Raw genomic sequence first — 20,920 nt, forward strand, 5'->3', positions numbered from 1 at the left:
GAAGTGTTTGAGAGCTCCCCCCCCTTGGGGTGTGTTTTGAAGCTTGAAGACTTCTCTATTTATAGGGCCAAGAGGGAGGAACATCATGATGAATTCACACACCATCCTTCATCTTTTGCTGCTGCACCTCAAGCTTTCTTCACATGGGTTCAAAGGTGATCAGTTGTGGCTGCCTTTTGCTGCCAACCCATGTGGTCTTCTTCCAACCCATGTGGTCTTCTTTTGGGTGCTGAACAAAAACGAGTTTTCTGAACCAGGCTTGGTGTAGGAAGGCCAGAGGTTTCAAAACGTATCCAATGGGGCTCAAATTTGGATATGTTATACTAGACACTCATTGGAACAACTTCTATGAAGAAAGTATTCCCATCGGAATAGTAGAAGTGTGCGTTTTGGGCCTTGCAAGTTGGCTGCCGAACAGAGACTGGAATTGACTTCATTTCATTTCATTTCTTTCTTTTTGCTTCACATGCATGCACATGCTTCTCTTTAATAGCTCCAGCATGTACCAACTTGCTCCTTTAGACTTTCATAACTGGAATGCCTCCCTACTTCACTCATTATGTTTGGTACAAAGTCAGTTATAGCTGGGGTGAGGCACATGGCTAAAAGCTGGCAGCTGCAAATCCTCCTGAGCAGGGTTCAGTGTTGGACGGGCTAAGGACTCCAGATATGTTCAATTGGGTTGAAATTTGGATATGTTATAGTACACACCCATTGGAACAACTTTCATGAAGATTTTCACCTCATCCTAGCCCCAGAGCATGCTGATCCAAGGCCAAGAAGTTGACCTACGAAACTGGGCTGGCAAGGGTTTGTAGCCAAAATTAGTTTGTCTTTAAGCTCTTCTTCCATTCACCCAAATCAGGCCTTAACATGCATGGATTGCATCATTTCCTATCCAAAGCCATCATTGTTACCTAAAGCTCAATGAACTGAAAGATAAACACAAAAATGATTAAAAGCACAAGTTTAACTCAAAAACATAACCAAATCATAAGCTAGAAGGGTACAAAATGATATACAATTATGAACCGATCAGTCATAAATGCTATAACTCTTTTTTAATTGGTCCATCTCTATTAAAAAATAATATAAAAAATAGTTAGCATTAATTAAAGGTTTTAAATACTCATAAAAGAAAGCAGCATTAAATTGTAGGGAGCTACTAGAAGTCCTTCTCTCTCCTCAGATTTAGGAGCTCCTAGAAGTCTCCTTATTTTAAGAGGTGGATAGGGAGCATGGTTGAACTTGAAATGGTTAGGTTATCAGTTTTGACCACTTAAAATCCAACCAAACGCAAAAAACCCACTAGTGTAGTGGTTTGGAGCAAATGCTCCACTAGTGTCCTCATTCAAGTCCTAACATCCGTTTAGTGTGTGAGTTTAGTATGTTATCACTCCTCTTAATAAGAAAGGTCCTAAAAAAAATGAACCAAACCAATTATACAATCGGGGACCATATATTAATATATATAGACAATCCCCTTCTATTGAGGGACACCCTTTAGGGTCCCCTACGATTTTTTTTTCAACGATCCAATCCATCTATTTTTTAAGTCTACATTCATAGATCATCCTTGCAAAAAATTAGACAAATCGGAAACCGTTTCGATATCCAATTGTGTCCTACAAAATCAATGAACACGGTGCTTCAAGAAAGTACTAAAATTTCAATAATTCAATTGAGTGGTCAAGTGATATCAAATTCAAGTGCATTTTTGTAGATATGATCTTTGAATGAGTATCCACAAAATAGACGGTTTGGATTAGTGAAATACAATACGAAGTGGGCCCTACAAGAGTGTCTTTCAAATAAGCTTATTTGAGAGATCACTCAACCGAAGCTCCCTATATAACTCATTTTTCTTATGAACTTTTTACCAAAAGCCTAGATTCCACATATCTCTTATCTTTCCTCATCTCCCTTGTAGTATAACATTCCCTCATCTCCCTCATGGTCTCACAACCTCTATCCACGCCTTCAACGCCTTCAACCATTGTCCTTTTGTTGTTCTTTTTGAGTTCGTTAATGGATATTATATATGGGAATTGGATTTTAGGCTTAAGCTCTGATGATGGAAAAAGCCCAACAAAAAAAGAATCAAGTTGGTTCAAGCCTAAATCAAATAGAGCCGATCACTAAAACCAAACCAAATCAGTTTCTTTATTCGGTTCGATTTTTGGTTTTTGCGGTGAAGTGGACCAAATCAGACTTTTCCCATCCCTACCTTTAATTTTTCTAAATATGCTTTACATAGAGGATTCTAACAGCATCTCCTTTATACTTAGATGAATTTTATCTATTTATGCACAAGATGCTTCGTGCAAAATTGCATAGGGAAGCAATTTCAAGTTTCATGGTTGAGCTACCTTTCAATCTTTTGTAATCGAGTGGACATAGACTATCTTGACCAATTTTGGGGATATTTTACGTCGATTGGTATTTTTGGCGTAGTGACCATATCCCGTTATTCTTATGATTGTTGCCTGTGAAATTCTTACATTGCAAAAACTAATACTGAAACAATATATACATGTGACTTGTGTATTTAAAATATCAATTCCGAAAGCTAGATATATCATAATGAGTTTCTTTAATTAAGTATGAATATGATTTACAAAATTCGTTATTTTACAATCATGAATCAATTTTCACATTACAAAGCTATACTAACTAATTGCCTTAATTAATGATTATCGATAAATCAAACAAGTGTGAGTTTAGAGAATTTAGGGGTAGAAACACAAAATGACCTTATCAAAATCAATATCATAAATGATTTAACTTAATTATGGCTCCTTAATTTAATTAAGCTCTACTTTAGAGCATTTTTGCTCACCACATTAACTAAGGGTGTATGCTCACAACCACCCTTAAAGGATGACACTTGTCTTATTGTTAACCTTAGTTAACATTTACGTCATAGTAAAAATAAAAAATAAAATTGGGCACACAACCCAACACACATCCCTTTTTTCCTTTGTTCTTTTTATTTTTTTATTTCCTTTCATCTCCCTCCTCCGACCTTTCTCTCCTCTCTTCTCTTCCCCACACTCTCTCCCTCACTCTGTATCTCTCCTTCTCTCACACTCTTTTCAGCAACAACACACAGCAGCCACTCCACCGCAACCACCACTTTTCTCTCTCTGGTAAGTTTCTCTTTGTCACTGTATGGTAAACAACCGTAATTTCTCCCCAGATTCGCCGTCCAATTGGGTTGTTGCTGCAAAGAGTGTGGAGGTTAACTTAGGTAGAGGTTATTGTTAATGGGTTATGAGAATGATTTTTGGGAAACTCGTATTTGGATTTGGATGGAATCATATTTTTAAATTAATTTTAGTGGTTCTTTAGGAATTCATGCTTTATGAGAAACCCATGCTCGAATTTCTAAAGCAAAGGCTTGTGTGATGTGGTAATGTTTGCAGTGGTTGGCTTCGGCAATAAGAGGGGACCCAACTCATCTAAGAAGTAGACAAAGCTTTTGAGAAGATGAGAAGCAATTCATAGATTAAGAAAAGGCTTTATTTTTGTTTATTATTTTTTTTTTATCATTACACCATTATCAATTCAAGACCCTGAATGCTGGTTTGTTAGTTCGTAGTGAGATTTGGAAGTAATTTGTTTGGAATTTGTGGTCTATCTGAATTAGCAGTAATGTTTATGGGTTTCTTGTTTTCAAATTATTGTTGGTATGGCTGTTGATTAACTTAAATTTCTTCAAAGTTAGTTGGATCATAATGGTAAATGAACTAAGGCTGCAATAATTTGGATTGAGTTTTACTGGCCCATTCTTCACACCATATATATCTCAATTCTTGGTGGAAACGTGAAACCTATTTTTGGGTCGCAACTTTTACACGACATTTTGTAGTTCTGAGAAGACTTCCCTTGTGGGAAAAAGACTGGACTTTCTAACACGAGTCGTTTTGTTTTAGCAAAAGAGAAGACCAGTTGAGTATAAACGAAAAATGAAAAAGAGATAGACACATGTTTGTATACGGCTGGTAAACACTGGTGAATCAGTCGAAAATACGTGTAAAGTTTTCTATGTGGTGAACTCATAGAAAACCTTTTTGGCTAAACATTGCTGAGGGGAAACGTGAGAACTAGACACTGACTTTTGAGATATGAATAAAGCTACCCAAAAATAATGGATGAATCTAACCCAGTCTTTTATATTTTTAAAATTAAAAAATAATAATCTAGGCAACTGAAAGGACAAAACCTGAATTCAAACCCAGAAATGGGCCTTGGAGTAGATAGATATTAGATCATACTAAGAAGTAAAGAGTGATGGATGCACTGGGAGAAAAAGAAAGAAACGAAAAAGCTATTTTTCACAAAACTTGATCTATATTTAATCTCTGGAGTCTGGAAAAACAACTGATACAATATATGAATCTCATATGAATTCAACCTTAACTAATTAGCACTTCACTAACAGGTAAGGATCTATATATCTCAATCTGCTTACATTGAAGGGCTTTACAAATATTCTGGCTGCAATGGAAAAATATTCTATAGGAAGTTATGCAAGTTTTGGCATATTTCTCCCCTGATTCACCGTCCCTTTGGCCTATAAATAGTGAAGTTCTCCAAACACACAAGGGGGGGAGCTTTCAAACATCTTTCTAAAGCTCCTCTCCCTTTTCTTCATCAAATTCTCTAAGTTCTTAAACACGTCTCTCTTCTCTTCATCAAATTCTCTAAGTTCTCAAACACCTCTCCCTTCTCTTCATCAAATTCTCTAAATTCTCCTGTTTAGTTCTAAATTGTTGTAACAAAACCTTTTTGCTAAATTTTCCTTGATGTTTTTCTTAGTTGTAATTTATTTTTCATTGTCATGTAATTTTTTATTTTAAGTTTTCAAGTTTGTTTAGTTTTCAACTTTCAATTTTAGTTATTGTTCTTATTCATTACGCTTATCAGTTGATATGCTTGTTGTTTAAAACATTTTTCTATGCTTAATGGATTTCTAATGCTTAATTTAGGTTCAACAACAAGGATCTAATTAGGGAATTAGGAATACAAGGTTAGGACCAAACACCATGGCTGAATCATACTTTAGCTAGAATCAATCTGAGAATCTGAATTGAACTTGTTAACTGATTTGCTTGAGTTAGTTATTTTTGTCTTTTATTTACATGTTTACTTTCATCGTTTAAGTTTAGTTTCTGTTTTCCTTACCTAATCAAAACACCCAATTTCTATTTTGTACAAGGAATCGAATTGAATCAATCTATCATCAATCCTCGTGAGATAAACCTTGCACTTACTTATGCTATAGTACCGAACGGCTCGTGCACTTGCGAGTATCACAAGTTGAGGATGCAGCTAAATCAATTTTGGCATAGCTGAATCCAACACAATAGTGGAATATAAAGATAATGTTCAGCTTGAGATATAAGCACAAACTACATCATGGAGAATCAAAATAAGTTCAAGATACAACACCCCCCCCCCCCCCCCAAAAAAGTTGTTACTTTCTCGATTCCCAACATACTGCAAAGCTTAAATAGTCTTACAAAAATATTTAAAAAGCTACTATACATGAATTAGGACTCTAAATCAATGAATATTTTAATATTTCTACCTCAAATCTCCCTCTCTTGTACACACATGTTTTCCCTTCTGTTATGTTTAACCAATGAGGGGGGCCGATGGTGCAAAGAAAACAAAAGTCAACTCAATCTAAGTTCTTACACCCTTATTTCACCACTCCACTTAAAAAGATTTTCTCAATGAATATCTAGACTTGACCATCTTAGCAACTCAGCATCTCTGAGTACTTAGTGCTAGTTTGGCATTGCTTATTTGGGGTAATAAGTGATTTTTTTAAAATTTTGAGAAGCCCGGCCCGTTTGGTAAACTATGAGAAAATCACTTATTGTTAAAAATTGCTGTGAGAGAAAGCTATAAGGGAAAACAGCTAATGAGGTGCTTTCATTTTCTGATTATGCAGGAATCAGTTTCAAAGAGGCGCTAGGTTTAATGATTATGCGGGAATTAGTACCAACAACACTCTTAACAAAAAGTTTACCAAACGCCAAACTGCTTTCTCTCACAGCTGATTTCTCTCACAGCAAGTCTGACATCGATTATTTTCACAGCACAGCAATGCCAAACTGGCCCTTACACTAGCATTTGTATGAACTACTTGCTGCTGGAATTGAATTGCAAGGGCATAGCTGAAAAATCCATTAGATAAATTATGAGATACATATATTTATCCTTAACAGTCAACCAGGAGCGGGCTTGGGATGGTGCAAGTGGCGCCACCGCATAGGGCCCTTAATTTTTGGGAGCCCCCAAAAACATTTTCTTTATATTATATATATTAATATTATAGAAATGGTATATATACTTTAGCGTGCTGCATATTATTACAAAAGTGTGTGTGGCGGAGCTAGCTTTGTAGCGCATTCGTTAATAGAAGGGCCCATGTTCGAATCTCATTGAAGTCATTCTACAATACTAGTTGTGTTTTTTTTTTCTTTTGGGGGAAAAAACTCTTGTAATAGTTTTAATTCTTCAAATAAAGATAACAAATACAATGTGAATGATTTTTCGATAGTAAGGTATGTTTTTGTCATTACATGTTTATTGATGATGACTTTTAGCTATAAGTATTTTTGTATTAGATTATGTGAGGCCACAATTTAAGTTTAGCACAGGGCCCTCAAAATCTCAGGGACGGCCCTGCAGTCAACATAAGACAGAACATCTTTACTAAATGCATCAATCATCTCGCCTAATTGCTTCTTGATAAATAGATACATGGAGACATGAAAGGATTATGCATGTGATTACAATTAAGCTGCAATACGCATTAAGTTTACTTTATCCGAACAAGAAACAATAGGAAATAGAGCAGAGAACTTTAATTTTGTAGTGAACTAATCACTCGGTGAATTATATATCAAATTCTGCACTACATGAATTACAAGTCAAAGGAGTAACCATCTGTAGAAACTAGTTATATCTTCCTCTTATATATCCAAGGGTTGATTCTCCTCTGAGCCACCTTCATTGCCACCTTCATCGAAACTTTCATTAGCACCTTCATTACCATCTTCATTGGCACCTGCATTTAGGGGTCATCATTAGGTCAGCGAGTCCGTGGACCCAAAGGGGCCCACTTGGCCCATCGAGAAAAAGCTTGGCCCGGCCTGTTATTGAGTGGGCTAGGCTTGGGTGTCTAAAGCACGACCACGCCCATAAGCCCGGCTCTTTTGAGCCCAAGAAAGCTCGACTCGAAATAAAAGCCCAGTCCGCATGCCGACATACATATAAATAAATATTTTTTTAAAAACAAGCTAAATGAAAGATGGAGAAAATCATTATAAGAACTAATAAAAATGAAGTAGGGGATAAAACATGATTTTGTTAATATAGTGGTTGTATAATTATATCTTCATATGTATGGAGAAAAAAAAAACTATGAAGTTATGAACAAAGAAAACTTTAGAAGTTATAAATATATAGATAAATGTATAAAAAAAAATAAAAAAATAAAACACTATGAAAAAAAGGGAAACATAGAAAAAAATTTGACAAAAAAGTAGGTCCATTTCGGCCCCCCTAGCCCAATAGGGTTTCTTCGGCTCAGCCCATGGGCCAGGCCTGGGCTTTGAATTTTCTGAAAAAGTCCAACTTATCCCATTATTTTCTCTCTCCTCCTTGAAGCCCAGCCCAGTTTAGCTCAAGCCCATTAAATTTGGGTCAGGCTAGCCCAGCTCGCCCTATTGACGAGGCCTACCTGCATTGATGATCTCGTGATGTAAATACTTGGTCCTGTAGCCCTTCACCTTTTTCACATACCAAATTGCCACTTGAATAACATGGAAGGCAAAGATCACCAGAATCATACCAAACCAAATCTTCAGCTATGTGGGGATGGAAAAAGAGCTGCATTCCAAATCCCTTCGAGTATCACCAACCAAATTAGTAGCATAAACATGATTCACACAAATATGAGACTAGCACACATAAGCATTAATAAGATAAACATAAATATACGATGCTTTATAGGAAATCCGCTACAAATCAGAAGATTAATTGTCTGACTTGCAAAAACAATACTTGAGATAAATTTTTTTTTTGAATTTTCAAGGTGATGACTCAAGACCTTGAAAATATCATCATATATTTTTAAAATTGTTCATAACTTTAAATGCTCATATCTCATTCATTTCTAAATGAATTTTGATGATCTTCATATGAATTTAAAGCTTATAACTTTTACTTTTACTCCATAAAATTGGTAAATATTTGAGTAACACTTTAAGAAAATATACTCGAACTAAGATATATCGAGTTGATTTTATAAATTTGTTCTTTCATTGGTTATGGATTAAAATTTTTGATATTGACTATGAAACTTATACCATCAACAATTAATTTTCCACATAACTTATAATGGACAAATCCTCAAGAAAAATCCTGACACCTCACAACATGCATGAACATGTCCATAGAAAAATTGGATATAGTCCATTAGGGAGAATGCATTTCCTTCTAATTGGCCAACATCTTGATTTTTGTTTAAATTATCTATTAGATTTTTATTTTTGTTTCATGTGGTTACTTTGTGGTAACTCTATTTTTTTTTTCCGCTTGCAAGCAATTCAAGGAATTTGTAGGTATTAAATGTCATTTGAAAGCAAGATTCATAGAAGCCTAATGTTGATTTTATATAAAGACTTAGGGTTCGTTTGGGACTGCTTCTCTAGGAAGTACTTCTACTCATAAGTGCTTCTAACAAAAGCACTTTTATTATAAAAATCTTGAATTTTCATTAAAAATTTAAGTGCTTTTGTACTTATCTAGAACATGCTTCTATGACCCAAAAACGCTTCTAAATTTTTCTGCCAAATACTAACAGAAGCCCTTTTAGTTGTCAGAAAGCGCTTTTAGCCATTCTAGAAGCACTCCCAAATATACCCGTAATCATTTCAATAGCAAGATCTAAGGAAAAGGGTTGATGTTATACTAATTAGGGATAACATGAAAAAAGAGGATATGTTTTGTGATTCTCAAACATATTCTCAAACATATAGAAAAGTTATTAGGGTTTGCAGAGTGTCGTTTTCAAAATATAAAAAGTTTCGTGACAATTATAGCTTGCAATGTTGTTTCTTCCATGAATCATAGATGATAAGAATACCATTTAATTTGAAGGATATGTTTTGTCTAAAATATATTTGAGAACTTTTACATGTGACCATCCGAAGAAAAATTCATGGATCTACCACTGTTCCTAGAGGCTAATTTATTTGAATAGTTGGCCAAAGAGTCGAGTGGAGGCGAGACTGAGGTCGGGCCAAACTTGGGCTGGGATGAGCTAAAAAATCTGAAGCTCAGTTTGCCCATGACTTGGGACCAGAACGACCCATATTCTAGAAACTTAAATGTTGCATTCCTAAGAGGACACAAATTAATGTGCAAACAACCAATTAAAAATACCCGCAAGTGCACGAATCTATCGAAGTATAGATTATGTAAGTACGGGGTCGATCCCACGAAGAACTTGTCGGCTTCCTATAAGTTCTAATTTGAGTACATAAAGAACACTTATTTAACACACCACAAATGCACAAATGAAAGAGGGAAACTAGAAATGAGTAAAGAAGTGTAAAAGAAATGGAACAACACAAGAAAACTAGAGAAAAACACAAACAGCACTTTCTATCGCCATTTTATCACCTGTTTATCACCTGTGAACAGTGCCGTGAACAGTGACATGAACAGTGACATGAACAGTGCCGTGAACAGTGACGACCGGTTGCGTGAACAGTGACGACCGGTCGTTTTTCGGCAGAGTCGAAATTTCAATAAACGTGTGATGAGCGACCGGTCGTGAACAGTAACGACCGGTCGTTTTTGGGCAGATTCGTTTCTCTGTTTTTCAGTTTCGACCTCTGTCCAGTGTTTTGCCTATAACTTTCCAACCGTACGTCGAAAATTCACGTTCTTTATACGGTTGGATTCAGAACAGAAAATGCAAGAACACAACGCGGACCAAAAGTCCAAAACAATTACGGAAACAAATAAAATTCAGTATCAAAGACACACCACGTATCAAACACACAACTCACACACACATTGGGGGGGGTTTTGATTTGTTTCAAGTGACCTATTTCTATTGCATGAAAGTAAATGGACTTTGAATTTAAATGAGAAAGGCAGAGATGAAATATCAAAGAGTGGAATTAAAAAGTAACAAACACTAGGGTTTCGGAATCCACCCTAAACAATTCTACCCAAGTTCATGAATACTCAAGTGATGAACTCTAAACGTGTTGATGAAAATGTTCGCAATCAAGGCCATGGGTCGTGGCTCAAGACGCATTGATTCTCTCTAATATACGTAAAGTGCATGGTTCGTGCTACAATACTTGTGCCCTCCCCATAACCGAACCTAGGTATGGTTCGTACTTTGATTCAATTACAAGGAGAACCCATTAAGTTCAAAGAGAATATGAACATCACAAGAATCCTAATAGCATGATGTTTACATTAGGTATTCAAGAAATCAATTCACATGGATGATTCTTACTTCATCCATTTATTGCTTAGGATAACATGAAGATACACATAATCCCAACAATCTCAAGAAGCATGCTTTCAAAGATGGCCAACCAAGGAAAAACACACATCAAGGATAGATTAATTTGGTGAATTGGAATTCATCAACAATATCTAGAAATTCATACACTCAAGTATCAAAACAATAAGGTAATCATGTTTAGGGCTTCAACCTAAGCCCTAGCTATAGAGTTTAGTTGCTCATACTTATTTCAAATACAAACTCAAAATGAAATTAGAAAGAGTTTACAGATTTTCAGAAAATGATGAAAGCTTCAAGATCATCAATGGTGGAAGTCTTCTTCTCCACTTTTCTTGGCTGCACCTTGGCTTTCTCCAAGCTCCAAACTCTCCAAAATCTGCTCTCAATCTGTAGAATTCAGAATTGAATTGCTTTCCACGTTCAAAGGCTCCCTCCATATCTGATTGCCAATTGCTTTTGCTCCTTTTCCCATCTTTTCCTACTCACACTTTTAATATAAAACTCATTCTTTCTCTAAAGCTTTTGCCCATTGTCCCCTTGCCATTATGAAGCATTGACTCACAAAGATGCCAAATACTTCAGAAAATATATCTTTTACAAAGGTAATTCCTTGTTACCAAGAGTTATGGTAACAAGAAATTAAGATGACACAAAGGAGGTAAAAGCTGGCCAAATCCGGATTTCCAGAGCTGTGGTAACATGCTGGATTGGTTGGATAGGCAATACTTGTCCAATGGAGCTCAAATTTGGATATGTTGTAGTTAACATCCATTGGAACAAATCTCATGAAGATCATGACCTCATCCGAGCACCAGAGCATGTTGATCCCAGGCAAAGAAGTTCACCTACGAAAATGAACAAAAACAGAATTTATAACTAATAATGCACTTTTAGCTCATTTTCATTCCAACCAAGGTAAAATCTAAGAAAACACAAAAAGGAAGTAAAAAGCTATAAAATGTCAAGAACTAACTCAAAATAGTGGGTGAATAACATGAAAAATTATGTATAAAAATGAACCGAACATTAAACCAGTTTGGGCTCAAGGCATTTTGTTTGGGTATTTTATTGGCCTACATGGAACCACGTTGACAGTTTCTAATTCATATTTTCTCTTATTTCTTTTTTAATTTTTTTATAAAAAAAACCTGGCTCATCTTGCGGCACATGCATGTAGGCAAAAGCATGAACAAGGAGAAAACAAAAGCTTAAATAGTCTTACAAAAATATTTTTTTAAAAAGCTACCATACATGGATTAGGACTCTAAATCAATGAATATTTTAATGTTTCCACCTCAAATCTTCCTCTCTTGTGCACACATGTTTTCCCTTTTGTTATGGTTAACCAATGAGGGGGGCCGAGGGCGCCAAGAAAACAAAAGTCGACTCAATCTAAGTTCTTACACCCTTATTTCACCACTCCACTTAAAAAGATTTTCTCAATGAATATTTAGACTGGACCATCTTAGCAACTCAGCATCTTTGAGTACTTACACTAGCATTTGTATGAGCTACTTGCTGCTGGAATTGAATTGCAATGGCATAGCTGAAAAATCCATTAGATAAATTATGAGATACATATATTTATCCTTAACATTCAACTAGGAGCGGCCCTGGGATGGTGCAAGTGGCGCCACCGCATAGGGCCCCAAAAAAAATTTCTTTATATTATATATATTAATATTATAGATATGGTATATATACTTTAGCGTGCTACATATTATTAGAAAAGTGTGTGTGGCGGAGCTAGCTTTGTAGCGCATCCATTAATAGAAGGGCCCATGTTCAAGTCTCATTGAATTCATTCTACAATACTAGTTGTGTTTTTTTTTCTTTTGGGGAAAAACTCTTGTAATAGTTGTGTTTTTTTTTCTTTTGGGGAAAAACTCTTGTAATAGTTTTAATTCTTCAAATAAAGATAACAAATACAATGTGAATGATTTTTGGATAGTAAGGTATGTTTTTGTCATTACATGTTTATTGATGATGACTTTTAGCTATAAGTATTTTTGTATTAGATTATGTGAGGCCACAATTTAAGTTTAGCACAGGGCCCTCAAAATCTCAGGGATGGCCCTGCAGTCAATATAAGATAGAACATCTTTACTAAATGCATCAATCATCTAGCTTAATTGTTGCTTGATAAATACATACATAGAGACATGAAAGGATTATACATGTGATTACAATTAAGTTGCAATACGCATTAAGTTTACTTTCTCCGAACAAGAAACAATAGGAAATAGAGCAGAGAACTTTAATTTTGTAGTGAACTAGTCACTCGGTGAATTATAAATCAAATTCTGCACTACATGAATTACAAGTCAAAGGAGTAACCATTTGTAGAAACTAGTTATATCTTCCTCTTATACATCCAAATGTTGATTCTCTTCTTAGCCACCTTCGTTGGCACCTTCAATGGGTGCCATTGGCACCTTCAATGGGTGCCATTGGCACCTTCATTGGGTGCCATTGCCACCTTCATTGCTACCTTCATTGCCACCTTCATTGCCATCTTCATTGGCACCTTCATTGCCATCTTCATTGGGTGCCATTGCCACTTTCATTGCCACTTTCATTGCTACCTTTATTGGCACCTTTATTGTCATCTTCATTGGCACTTGCATTTAGGGGTCATCATTAGGCCTGTGAGTCTTTGGGCTGAAGGGGTCTTGCTTGGCCCATCGAAAAAAAGCTTGGCCCGGCTTGTTGTTAAGTGGGCTAGGCTTGGGTGTCTAAAGCCCGGCTCTTTTGAGCCCAAGAAAGCTCGGCCCGACCCAACCATAAAAGCCCAGTCCGCTAGCCAACATATGTATAAATAAATATTAAAAAAAGATGGAGAAAATTATTATCTATTATCATTATAAGAACTAATAAAAATGAAGTAGGGGGTAAAATATGATTTTGTTAATATGGCGATTGTATAATTATATCTTCATATGTATGGAAAAAAAAACTATGAAGTTATGAACAAAGAAAACTTTGGAAGTTATAAATATATACAAATGTAAAAATAAAAAATAAAACTATGAAAAAAAGGGAAACATAGAAACACAGCAAAACATAGAAAAAAAAAAGAAGGTCCATTTCGGCCTGCTCAGCCCGATAGGCTTTCTTAGGCTCAGCTCATTATTTTCTCTCTCCTCCTTAAAGCCCAACCCAGCTCTGCCCAAGCATATTCAATTTGGGTCGGGCTAGCCCAGCTCGCCCCATTGACAAGGCCTACCTGCATTGATGTTCTCGTGGTGTAAATACTTGGTCATGCAGCCCTTAACCTTTTTCACACACCAAATTGTCACTCGAATAACATGAAGGGCAAAGATCACTAGAATCATACCAAACCCGATCTTCAGCTATGTGGGGATGGAAAAAAGAGCTGCATTCCGAATCCCTTCAGGTATCACCAACCAAATCAGTAGTATAAACATGATTGACACCAATATGAGACTAGCACACATAAGCATTAATAAGATAATCATAAATATACGATGCTTTGTAGGGAATCCGCTAGAAATCAGAAGATCAATTGTTTGACGTGCAAAAACAATATTTTAGACAAATTTTTTTTGAATTTTCAAGGTGATGACTCAAGACCTTGAAAATATCATCATATATTTTTAAAATTGTTCATAACTTTAAATGCTCATATCTCATTCATTTCTAAATGAATTTTGATGATCTTTATATGAATTTAAAGCTTATAACTTTTACTTTTACTCCATAAAATTGGTAAATATTTGAGTAACACTTTAAGAAAATATACTCGAACTAAGATATATCGAGTTGATTTTATAAATTTGTTCTTTCATTGGTTATGGATTAAAATCTTTGATATTGACTATGAAACTTATACCATCAACAATTAATTTTCCACATAACTTATAATGGACAAATCCTCAAGAAAAATCCTGACACCTCACAACATGCATGAACATGTCCATAGAAAAATTGGATATAGTCCATTAGGGAGAATGCATTTCCTTCTAATTGGCCAACATCTTGATTTTTGTTTAAATTATCTATTAGATTTTTATTTTTGTTTCATGTGGTTACTTTGTGGTAACTCTATTTTTTTTTTCCGCTTGCAAGCAATTCAAGGAATTTGTAGGTATTAAATGTCATTTGAAAGCAAGATTCATAGAAGCCTAATGTTTATTTTATATAAAGACTTAGGGTTCATTTGGGACTGCTTCTCTAGGAAATACTTCTACTCATAAGTGCTTCTAACAAAAGCACTTTTATTATAAAAATCTTGAATTTTCATAAAAAAAATTCAAGTGTTTCTGTGCTTCTCTAGAACGCGCTTCTATGACCCAAAAACGCTTCTAAATTTTTCTGCCAAACACTATCAGAAGCCTTTTTAGTTGTCAGAAAGCGCTTTTAGCCATTTTAGAAGCACTCCCAAATATACTCGTAATCATATCAATAGCAAGATCTAAGGAAAAGGGTTGATATTAGGCTAATTTGGGATAACATGAAAAAAGAGGATATGTTTTGTGATTCTCAAACATATACAAAAGTTATTATAGGGTTTTGTAGAGTGTCATTTTCAAAATATAAAAAGTTTCGTGGACAATTATAGCTTGCAATGTTGTTTCTTCCATGAATCATAGATGATAAGAATACCATTTAAATTTGAGAAATTCATGGATCTACCACTGTTCCTAGAGGCTAATTTATTTGAATAGTTGGCCAGAGAGTCAAGTGGAGGCGAGAGGTTAGGCCAAACTTGGGTTGGGATGAGCTAAAAAATCTGAAGCCCAGTCTGCCCATGACTTGGGACCAGACCGACCCATATTCCAAAAACTTAAACCAGTTTGGGCTCAGGGCATTCTGTTTGGGTATTTTATTGGCCTACATGGAACCACGTTGACAGTTTCTAATTCATATTTTCTCTGATTTCTTTTTTAATTTTTTTATAAAAAAAACCTGACTCATCTTGCGGCACACGCATATAGCATGAACAAGGAGAGAAAAAATGCCGTGGGTTGCTATGAACTTACCATTATGCCCCTAAAATTTTCAGTCCCTCCTAAGACAATTCCGATCTTTTTTGGTTTTTGACCTTATCTTGCTACCACGGCCAGGATCTCCTAACCGGTTAATACAAGTTAGCGGTGTGAAAGTCATATAACGAAGCAAGACCTGCAATTCTATCCAGTAAAAAGCTGCCACGTTTCCGAGCTTACAAATTCTGGGCGCACTGGATTTCCGTTCTTTTGCCTATAAAACTAGCGGCCTTTTCAATCCCAGATAGCTTCCAGACTATTCGTCGAATTGTTAAATCTTTCTAGTTTTCGCCGACTCAAAGCCCTAATTTTCTGCCATGGCTCGCCGATCAGGAGGTTTGTGCTCTCCATTATTTCGTTCAGATCTGTCTCTGTTTCTTATGCCGTAGATCCGCCGTTGAGATATTATTTCAGTTTTTATTTTATTTTTTGTTGACTTCTAGGGTTTTAGTTTTGCTGAAAAACTAAGTCTAATGAACGGAAATGAAGCACATGAAAATTAGGTCTCTTTCTTGTAGATAAATGTATGCATGTTGTTAGGGTTCTGGGTTTCTAATTTCCAAGGGAATGGGAGGTTCTAGGGTTTGTCTATATTTTTTTTAACAAATTTGTTTTTACAGATTTTCCTTTATTATGAAAGGAAAGGGGTTGTTTTTACCAAAAAAAAAGGAAAGGGGTTGTTGTTGCATTTATCCGGCTCATTTTTTTAATTTTGTTTTGGCAATTGATAAAATCTGTTGTCATTTTTTTCTTTCTGTGTTAAATTGATTATTTGAGCGGTCAAAAAAAATTGGCTTGAAAATACTTATGTTGTTCATACGCCCACCCACACGCACAAACACGTCAACATATATATATATATATATATATATATATATATATATATATATATATATATATATATATATATATATATGTAGATACGCATGATCTATGTTTAGGGAATGTTCCACATTTTGTGGAATGAGTACTTGTTGGATGTTTTCTGCAGTGTGCTCTGCCCAGCGCTTATTGTAAGGAAATATCCTTGTGAAGTTGTGAGAAGTAGCTAAACATAAGTTTATTAGATTTGCTAATGAAATTTAGAGACTTGTACGTTACCATATCGGCAATCGAGCCTATATTCATTCTTAACTGTTTGCTTGTAAAGAGACAGTTTTAATGTGCTACAAACACCATTGTAGGTCGTTCTGCCCGTCCAGCTCCAGCTCCTCGTCATGCACCAGCACGCAACCCTCCTCAGACAGGTGCTTATTTGAAACGTTATAGTTGAAATGGATTTTATTGTAATAAGATTTGTTTTTATTAGCTTATGCCATATTGCCCCTCTCACCTCTAATTATGTTATTTTCTTGATGTGATCAGTCAAACAAGCTCCTCCTCCGGCTCCAGTTCAGGGTGGAGGTGGTGGAATGCTCTCAGGACTTGGATCAACCATAGTTCAAGGTAGATGAAATTCATCTGGTTGCTTGTAGTGGTGCATGTGCAATCATTCAATTCCGTGTAGGATATCTGATTTTCCCCTTCTGCTGCAGGTATTGGTTTTGGGACTGGAAGTGCTGTGGCACACAGGGCCGTTGATGCTGTGATGGGTCCTCGCACCATTCAACATGAAACTGTAGTCTCTGAAGCTGCTGCTGGTGCTCCAGCACCCATTTCTAGCAGCATGAGTGGCTCTGATGCCTGCAATAATCACTCCAAGGCCTTCCAAGATGTATGCAAAACTCTACACCCTTTTCCTTATCTTTTCCTGAAAATTTAGTGATGCAAGTAAAGTGTTTGAATCTTTCTTTGTTCAGTTTATGGGGAGTGAGTAGGGGTTAGTAGACAATATCACCTTCTATGTGTTTGAATTTTTGTTTTCTTGTTATGTTATGAAGCATGTTTTTCGTGGTATGGTTAGAAATTGTTTTCAAACTTTTCAAACTTTATGACTTGTTTGAAATTGTTTGTACCCATTTTGAAGATGTTCTGTAATTATTTTGTAATTGTGACCATAATTGTTTTGTATTTGTTGATATGTCTTTGCATAAATAAGCACAGCATCCCCAATAGAATTTCTATTCCAAATATACTGTTTTCCTCCGTTCAAGTGCTTTTAAGAACAGTGCTCTAACTTTTGGCATGGATATCCTTTTGGGTTGTATGGTGAAATACTTCAAAAGGAGAAGCAATGTAATTCTTTTTCAGAAGATAGAACAACACTAAATCTTCTTGCATGTTTAAAGACATTAATCCTTTTTGGCTTTGGCGAGGTCAAGGTTTGGATAATTGTGTAATGGTGTTTGTTTTCATGCAATGGGTTTTCACTTCTAACTAATGGAAAAATGAATTATTTTTGCACAAGGGGTTTCATTTTTGTGTTATTTTATCATGAAACCCGATTGTTTTTGAAAACATTTTTGTAATGAATTTGGCTCAGAAAATGTTAAACTGAAATGAGGGGTTGGTTTCAGATCTAACTTTTGTTTGTGTTTTCATTGTAGTGTGTCAACCACTTTGGAAGTGATATCAGCAAGTGCCAGTTCTACATGGATATGCTATCCGAGTGCAAGAAGAACACTGCCTCCGGCATGTTGAGTGCCTAAGCACTACCTATTTTTCCATTCAATGATTTGAAAATGTTATACTTTGCGCAGTTTATTCTTCTACCCTGTGCCTGTCATGATGGTGAATTAGTGGTGTATTGTGGGGAAGGATTTATATGAATCTTTTATGTGCATGGTAGAACATGCTGCATTAAGTAGTTGATCGAACTTGGTACTTGTTTGAAGTATCCATGCCCGTTACAATCTGTTTGAAAATAATGATATTTTGGAGTTATGATGGCTAATGTGGTTATGATTTAATAGAAACCCTCTCGTTTGTGGTGTTTTGTGCTAGATATCCTCTGCTGAAATTTGCTATCTTCCAAGTTTTATCTCCCGACTTTTCGCGTCTTCTGGCCTTTTGGATTAACTGTGTATCACCCTCATGGTCTAAAATCCTACGGCGGTGGGTTAGGATTTGGAAATTTGGATAGTTACTAAAAATTTGCACGAAATAAACTGTATATTTCTTTTGTTTGCGTGTTTTCTGGTCTCTGGAAAACTGACCAAAACACAGTTCGTGATGTCCTTTTGGCAACTGAGCAACAGGAACATTATCGCTCATCACTGCGAGAATAACTTGGCCAACCTAATTATATTAAAGGGGTACCCTTTAATATATTATTGGCCACTAAAAGTGTCTATACGAACTCCATTTTTGGACACAAATACTCTTCCGCTTTGACTTTTTGTTTAGTAGCATTCGTGAGTGCTTTCAAACCTTTACCCACAGGGCTTGAGGCAAAGAGCTCAACCGACTGAGCTACCTCTATACACAGAGCTTGAGGTAAAGAGCTCAACTGACTGAGTTATACCCCTCAACCGACTGAGCTACCTCTATACACAGAGCTTGAGGTAAAGAGCTCAACTGACTGAGTTATACCCTACTGGCTATAAAATATTTCTAGGTTGAATAAGATAGAAGCATACAATACAACCACAAACAGCTAGTACCTGATTATTTATAACAAACATGGATTTGTTTCAGACGTAGGAATAATACTAAAAGCTGTTTAACAAAAGTAACAGAAGCATGCACGCCCAGTGAGCTGATACTAGCAAGCGCGGCTCACTGCTTCCTCCCATTCCCTGCATTTTTTGTCCCAGCTGGAGTTATGAGTACAAACTCCCGTCCGTGTCATGCTCGGATGCTCCTCCTCTCGCATCCCTTCCCTTCGGCAACCGGTGCCATAGCTGTATGTGAAAATTATTATAGAAAATTTGGCTAAGTCCAATTATGAGGAGAGATTTTGGGTGCAATCCACGCAGAAATTGTTGTTGATCCAAGTCCTTTGACTTTTGCGCCACATAAGATTACATGCCTATTTCAATTTATTGATATTTACTTTTTTTTATTTTTTATTTTTTGTTCCAATTATGCACCTAAAACATAAATAAGGTAAATTATGAATTCCTAAAATTGGTAAGTTATTGATTTGTAGGATATTAATTATCATATTTGATTTGAATTTAATTGCAAATCTATTTATTGAATTTTGAAATTTTCCCAAGGTATACCGACATCAAAATTTGTAATAAGAGTTCATTAAAACTTCATACCTTAACAATAGGTAAGGTACCTATGCATACACCTCATATGCAGTATGCAGGTAATTAAACCCATAAATTACCTCTAGCCCAGCTAATTGAACTCATATAATATCTTAGTATGGATCTTTAAACTCAACTGAGATAAAAATTCATACAAAATTTCTTTGGAAAAAAAAAAAAAAACCACTATTACATGGAAGACATGTACGTATGTATATAAATATGAACTTCCAGAAAAAACTGCTTAAGAAAATTCAAGAAAAAAAACACTTACCTGTAAGGTAGGTACATATATACATGTATGTATTAACATTATTTGCCTGTATGTCAGGTACATAATTTAATGTGGGTGCTTGTCTGATCGATTGGTATAATATGTGAGTCTTTACTTTTTATTGATTAAATTGTATTTTATCTATATATTAGGAATATTATAAAGGAAAAAAAAATTCAAAATTCAAAATTTGGAATTCAATTTCAAGGAAATAATGCATTAAATTTAGATTTTCAATGTGTTTTCCTTATTTACCTTAAAGGGTAAAATCGACACAACAAAAAAGTAATAAATGTCAAAGGACCTACATCTAAAACCTAAAACACGAGGACTAGACCCAATGATAGCTAATCGTTTTGTACTTAGATCTAAGAACCCCAAATTATTATTAACAAAAATAGTCAACAAAGTATTGTGTATTATAAAATAAACAGGATACGCTAGAATATTGAGCTGCACGTAAAGTGAATGAGACACAACATTTAACGAGATTCGGCCATGCCTACGTCCTTGGAGGGCAGCAGCAGTAACTTTTCCACTATGCAAAATAATAGGGCTACAACTTTAGTATTTACAACATATGTGGCTCACTGATTTTTCTCTCTTGGAGAATTTCTCTCTGCTCTCTTTTCCTCTCCTCTCACTCTCCCTTTCTTTCCTCCCTCTCTGCCTAACTCTCTTTCTTCTCCCAGTTGGGTGTGTCTGCAAAGGCGAAATAATGCCTTATTTGTAGGCTAAAGAAATGATGCCCGTGCATGTGGTGATAACCCTCCAAGATGTGGCTGACAAGGAATCGAATATGTGGGCTCTGCCCATTATCTTTACAACACTCCCCCTTGGAGACCATAAGTAACTAACAGGTCGTCTCATTAAATTTTGTGAGAGAAGAACCCAGTGAGATAGAGAGTTGATGGAGGGAAGAAGAGTA

At 35.7% G+C, this 20,920-nt stretch overlaps 1 protein-coding gene across 1 annotated transcript; it reads left to right on the plus strand.

The window, feature by feature from the left end:
• Positions 1-15,758: 15,758 nt before the first annotated feature.
• Positions 15,759-18,412, plus strand: LOC110768443 (uncharacterized). Its single transcript, XM_021972173.2, has 5 exons — positions 15,759-15,915; positions 16,764-16,826; positions 16,945-17,025; positions 17,115-17,293; positions 18,066-18,412. The coding sequence occupies exons 1-5, from the start codon at positions 15,897-15,899 to the stop codon at positions 18,165-18,167; spliced, it is 444 nt and encodes a 147-aa protein (XP_021827865.1). The 5' UTR covers positions 15,759-15,896; the 3' UTR covers positions 18,168-18,412.
• The last annotated feature ends 2,508 nt before the right edge of the window (positions 18,413-20,920 follow it).

The sequence above is a fragment of the Prunus avium genome, chromosome 8, assembly GCF_965620075.1.
Source record: "Prunus avium chromosome 8, drPruAviu1.hap1.1, whole genome shotgun sequence".
Taxonomy (NCBI): domain Eukaryota; kingdom Viridiplantae; phylum Streptophyta; class Magnoliopsida; order Rosales; family Rosaceae; genus Prunus; species Prunus avium.

Excerpts from the sequence above, each read along its gene's own strand:
- LOC110768443 (XM_021972173.2), top strand. Across the intron at positions 17,026-17,114 it reads TGGATCAACCATAGTTCAAG|GTATTGGTTTTGGGACTGGA; the intron begins GTAGATGAAATT and ends CTTCTGCTGCAG. Across the intron at positions 17,294-18,065 it reads ACTCCAAGGCCTTCCAAGAT|TGTGTCAACCACTTTGGAAG; the intron begins GTATGCAAAACT and ends TTTTCATTGTAG.